We start from the raw sequence: 5278 nt of genomic DNA, 5'->3' as shown, positions 1-5278 counted from the left end.
TTAGAGTAAATCTGGAGTCAAGCTGCTAGTGGTAAAAATGGTACGGCACTGTCATGAAATATTTGTATAGAAAGGATCCCAGTGCCAAAACTTGAAACTTTTAATTGGAATTTCTTTTTACAAATATGACAAAAGTTTTATCATTTCTGAAAATCAATGATCAAGATACATAAATACCGAGGTAAACGAAACAAATCTACAATATTGTTCTGAGAAAAAAAATGCAGTTTGACCATGGCAGGATTTGAACCCTGACCCTCTGATCACAATACAGTAGCTCTTACCAACAGAGCAGTTAGATAAACATCAGTTCTGATCATTGACCCAATCCCACTACAGTTATATCCAAAACAAAATTAAAGGGATGTTACTGTTTGTAAGTTCTAAGAGTACAGTTGAGTTATCTAGTGTACTGCCCGGAATGGGACAGGGGTCCTTAATCAGTTTCCTTGTTTCCAAATCCTTTATCATATTAATATGAATGTTCATCATGAGAATGAAACCAATACAAGTAAACGGTTTTTAAACATATACATGTGTATACATTTGTGTATATAATTTTCAACTGCCAAAGAGAAGAATGTTGTGTATTGATGTTAACCTATTTCCTATATTTCAGGATGTGACAAACCAAATTTCTGAGTTGAACACACAGTGGACAGATGTACAGAGGGATTTTATATGTAAAGTTTAATTTCTTCTTGTTTATCATTTGTATTAAATTTGGTATTTGCTATAAAACGTAAATGTATCTGAAAATTGTATATGTGGTATTTATATTCATGTGATATTAACAGTTTTAGACTTTTGTTGAAGTCTCTGTCAATATCACTTTCTCATGTTCCTATAACCTCATTCACTGAAATAAGAGTCCTTAATTGTTATATTAAATGCACTTGCAAAATAATGTTTAAATCATAAAACAAAATGGAACCTAGGAAAATTGTTAGGAGGAAAGTATTGCAATTGGCAGAGAGCACAATTGAAATGATGTCATAAAGTGAATATTATTAACCTGCTGTTTCTAAAAATAGTAACATCAAGTCAATATCACAAATCACCAATCTCCACAGGATTGTGATACTACCAATGAGGATGTATAGAGGTGGTAATTGTTATATTAGATGTGCTAGCAAAATAATATTTAAATCATGAAACAAAATGGAACGTATACAAATTGTCAAAAGGAATGTACATGTACTGTATTTGGCAGAGAGCGCAATTGAAATAATGAAAAAAATAAAAAATATATATTGACCTTCTGTTTCTAAAAATAGTAACACAAAGTTAATATTACAAATCACTGATCACCACAGGATTATGATTTAACCAATGAGGATGTAGGGAAAATGTGTGTCATCTAATATACATTTATAGCATCTAGAGCAAATGTTCAGAAATAACTCATGGATAGCTAATTACGCCCTGACCAGTATCTAATATTAGAGAGCAACGTGGCATCAAAATGGAAATAACAGAAATGTTCAAATGTACGGTTGCCTCTCCTATATATATATATATGCCATTGAAAAAATGAAGCATGACCATGTCTCAATTGCTATTTCAACCCTTTCAAGGACAGTACAATTGTCAACAAATACAGAACAGTTTGGGCAGATGGCAACTAATCTGGACACAAAAATAAATGCTTAATAGTCAGCTAGTGAACATCAAAGCAGTTAAAACAGTCTTCAAGTGGTTTATTGTTTAGTTGGCTGTAAAAAGGCAGAATGCCAATTTTCAGGAATCATTTGTATTTCAATGAGACATGTTAGGGACACCAAATGACAACTCTAAACCAACTTTTCCTTTCAGATTCAATAGGTCAATGATGCATTGAATTCAAAAAATTTCATCTGACAGTGTACCTTTTCAATATCAATGCATGGAACAGTTTTAAAGGGCTTATTTGTTTAAATTACCAATAAACCAGTAGAAAGTGATATTTGTAAAAAATACAGTAAAATAAGTTCCCTAAGTACCTAAACTAAAAATCCTAGGTCAGGTTTAGGCAAACACACTGACCTTATTGATGTTATCTAAAAACTATCATCAAATTTACTGAATGAAGTGAATTTATATTTGCAATCATTTGATATTGTTAAATGATTATGTTCGACTAGGTTTTTTATGTACAAAGAAGTTGAACAGATGATATGTTGGTTTCAGATCATCTAAAGGAATACAGACAGATGTTTGAGATGATTTTGGAGGGGGAGAAGCATGTGGCCCAGGCCAAACAAAACTTGGTAAGTTATACATATTTCTCTCAGGACTGTTCCATAATTAGGTAACTGTAGGGGAGAGGTGCATGTGGGAGGCACTTTTTCAGAGAATCCACCACCGATAAAATCTTAAAATTGATTAAATATAAGGAATGGAAGGCAGATCCGGATTTAACCCTACCACCCATAATATATTAATACAGGTGACTCCCACCTCCCCTATACAATACATTATGGAATAGCCCTTATAGAAATACATGTTATAACAAAATTAACAAATAAGATTACCTGGTAGTATTGATATATGGAAATTTCGAAATAAAATCCTTTTCTTCAAAAGTGTTCCATATGCATGTAAATTACCTCTTGTGATACATTTTGCAGAATTTAAGTTGTCTGAAGTTTGTGTAACAAAAACACCAAAAATACCTGCAAGGATCAAACTTCTGGCAGTGCAAATCCTAACTTCAACGATTTCAACGATGCTGGTGTGGAAGAATCATAAATGCACAATATCAAAATGATAAATAAATGCCTTTACAAGGGAAGTAACTCTAAGCCAAAAACAAGTCCTTTTAATATGTTGATTCATTTTCTATATATAAAGGGTGATATGAATAAGTACTCCAAATAAATAAAAGAAGTAGAAAGAAATTTCAAAAATTTGAAATTGATTTCTTCTTCAAATTTATAACTGATGCAGTGGTACCTTTTACCTTTAGGACCATTCCAGAAATCATAGACACATAGGATAGATGGTATTAAGGAACTTTCTTTGTTAAATTGGTAACACTCTGATTAAAATGTATATCATTGTACAGCTCATTGTTAATACAACAGGACCAAAAACATACTTGTTTGCTATTAACTTCGACGAGAGCTAGATTGAAGCTCTGAAAGTAGCACATCTGCATGTACATTGTATGATTATAAAAATAATGTTTTGGAATATTGTTCTCTTTTAAACAGGCATTATGTGAGCAAAAGGAACTTAAGATCAGGAAGGAGTTAAGGAAAGCAGCCAAGGTATAAACTTTGTGATGTTTGTATAGCTCTCTCGGGAATAAAACTTCTGTACTAATTTCCATCTTCAAAATCCAAAGGTTCAGTTTTTGATACACATACTTTCTCTGCACCCTTTTAATATGTCAGGACAAATCAAAGGCAGCTATTTGATTGGTATCATGTACAAAATAACCTGATCAATCCCATTAGCGCTTGGCAGATACCTGTCCCTTTTATAGTTACAGAGTAGGGACACCCATGCACCTTCAAAGCCAGTCAGTTTTACTGTTATGCTGATGTGGGATTCTTTTGTTGTACATACAAAATTATCAAACTAGTCTATATGTATCATCCACAGTGGTGTGTATAGGGCTTTCAATTTTTATCATGAGATATTGTTAGGGTGTATAAAAGATGTGTATCTAGAGCAGAACCCTTGGATTTCGAAAATGACTAATTCCTTACAATTATAATTACAAACTGGGGTATTTGATGTTTCTTCAGCCATAACATAAACAAAAACCTATTGTACCAAATTTAAAACATACAGATAAGTCTGTATGATTCTTTTACCATTAAGCTAAAATACCATCACATCACATCATAAATGACTGTGATGGCAATTGCATTCTATAAGTCAGTTCAATAAAAAAAATCATCTGGGAGATTACGTAAAGATAGGGACATTCATAAAAGTCGAATAGTACGTGTGAAGCAATTTAAGAGATAATATACATGTACCAGCTAGACAAAGGAAAGTTTGATATGTTTTTTAAGAAATTTAAATCTTACACAACATATAGATAAGGTTAAGGATTAGCATGTATCATCTTACTTTTCTTATTGCAGAGAGCTTCAGCATCTGAAATCAGTATGTTAGAGGGTCGACTGGGCCAGGCTGAGCGAGCTAGAGAAGTCGCTGAAGTTGAAGGTATGACAGTACTCTGTAACTTTGTTGGTCTACGGTACAATGTAATCTGGTTAAACAAGTATACGGTGTAACTTTATTTACCCAGAGAACGCTGTAACCTTGTTTATTTTGATTATAGTGTAATTCTGTTTATAAAAATAACAATGTAGCCTTATTTATAAAAACAAAATCAGTAAACAAAAACAATAAACTAACCTTGTTTATCTACTGTACAGTGTAACTTTTCATTTCTGAAGAACAGTGTTAAGGTCACAAGTGGTTCATACAGATGACTCAGCTGGAAAACTCAAAATATGAACAGAGGCAAGGGGGGCACCAGATGAGTCAACTGGATGACCCAATATTGAGCTAAACAGGAGAGTGTGCTAGATCTACACCCTACCAGTAACTTATTCGATACATTGTATGCACTCTCTATCGATAGGCAAAATGTCCAGTGTTGGGTGACAGATGAAATTTACAATTTCGTCACATCATTGTTCAGGTAAACAAAACAAATCGCTCACTCAGTCATAGCTTAACAAAGGAACAAGTCAGTTTGAAACATTGTGACACATTTAATACATACATTGTTTATTAAGTTAAACTTTGAAAGTACAGTTTGACGTTATTTATCCAGTGTTGCATGATTAAAAGTACATTATTTTGATAGCCATAATGTAATTTACAGTCACACGTTAAAAAAAGTAGTTGTTTGCAATTAATATATAGTATTGCCACTGCTAATCTGAAAGATGATATTTTTGTTTTAACAGTCAGCGAGAGGGTCCGTGAGAACGAGGCTGTAAAGTTGATCCGTATGAAGGAGGGATTATTAAGAGTGTCCGAGGCCTATGTAGAGCTGGGCAGTAAATGTGCCATGATATTTGAAGCACAGAGGGTAAGTAAAGTACTACCACATACATACAGCCTCTTGATTGATTAATAGAATCTTCCCCTACCTTGAGAGTGTGACAGAGACATCTCCAACCCGAGGAGTGATGTTTTTGGTTATCTAACCCAAGGCTCTTCCGAGAGTTTGACAACCAAAAAATAACTCTGATGGTTGGAGATTTCTGTTACACCCTCAAGTTAGGGGATGATTATTTTTCTCCAATCCTATCATTTCAGTCACAAC

At 33.4% G+C, this 5278-nt stretch overlaps 1 protein-coding gene across 1 annotated transcript; it reads left to right on the top strand.

Moving 5' to 3' along the window:
• Window positions 1-619: 619 nt before the first annotated feature.
• Window positions 620-5115, top strand: LOC110441013 (the record flags this gene model as incomplete). The annotated part of the gene is made up of 5 exons (XM_021484119.1): window positions 620-683; window positions 2170-2249; window positions 3195-3251; window positions 4080-4161; window positions 4917-5115. Coding segments are annotated over 5 exons (453 nt in total), but the record flags the coding sequence as incomplete, so codon positions are not given.
• Window positions 5116-5278: the final 163 nt, after the last annotated feature.

The sequence above is a fragment of the Mizuhopecten yessoensis genome, unplaced genomic scaffold (genome assembly GCF_002113885.1).
Source record: "Mizuhopecten yessoensis strain PY_sf001 unplaced genomic scaffold, ASM211388v2 scaffold714849, whole genome shotgun sequence".
Taxonomy (NCBI): domain Eukaryota; kingdom Metazoa; phylum Mollusca; class Bivalvia; order Pectinida; family Pectinidae; genus Mizuhopecten; species Mizuhopecten yessoensis.
Note: the sequence above shows the minus strand (reverse complement) of the source record. Positions and strands in the feature narration are given on the sequence as shown.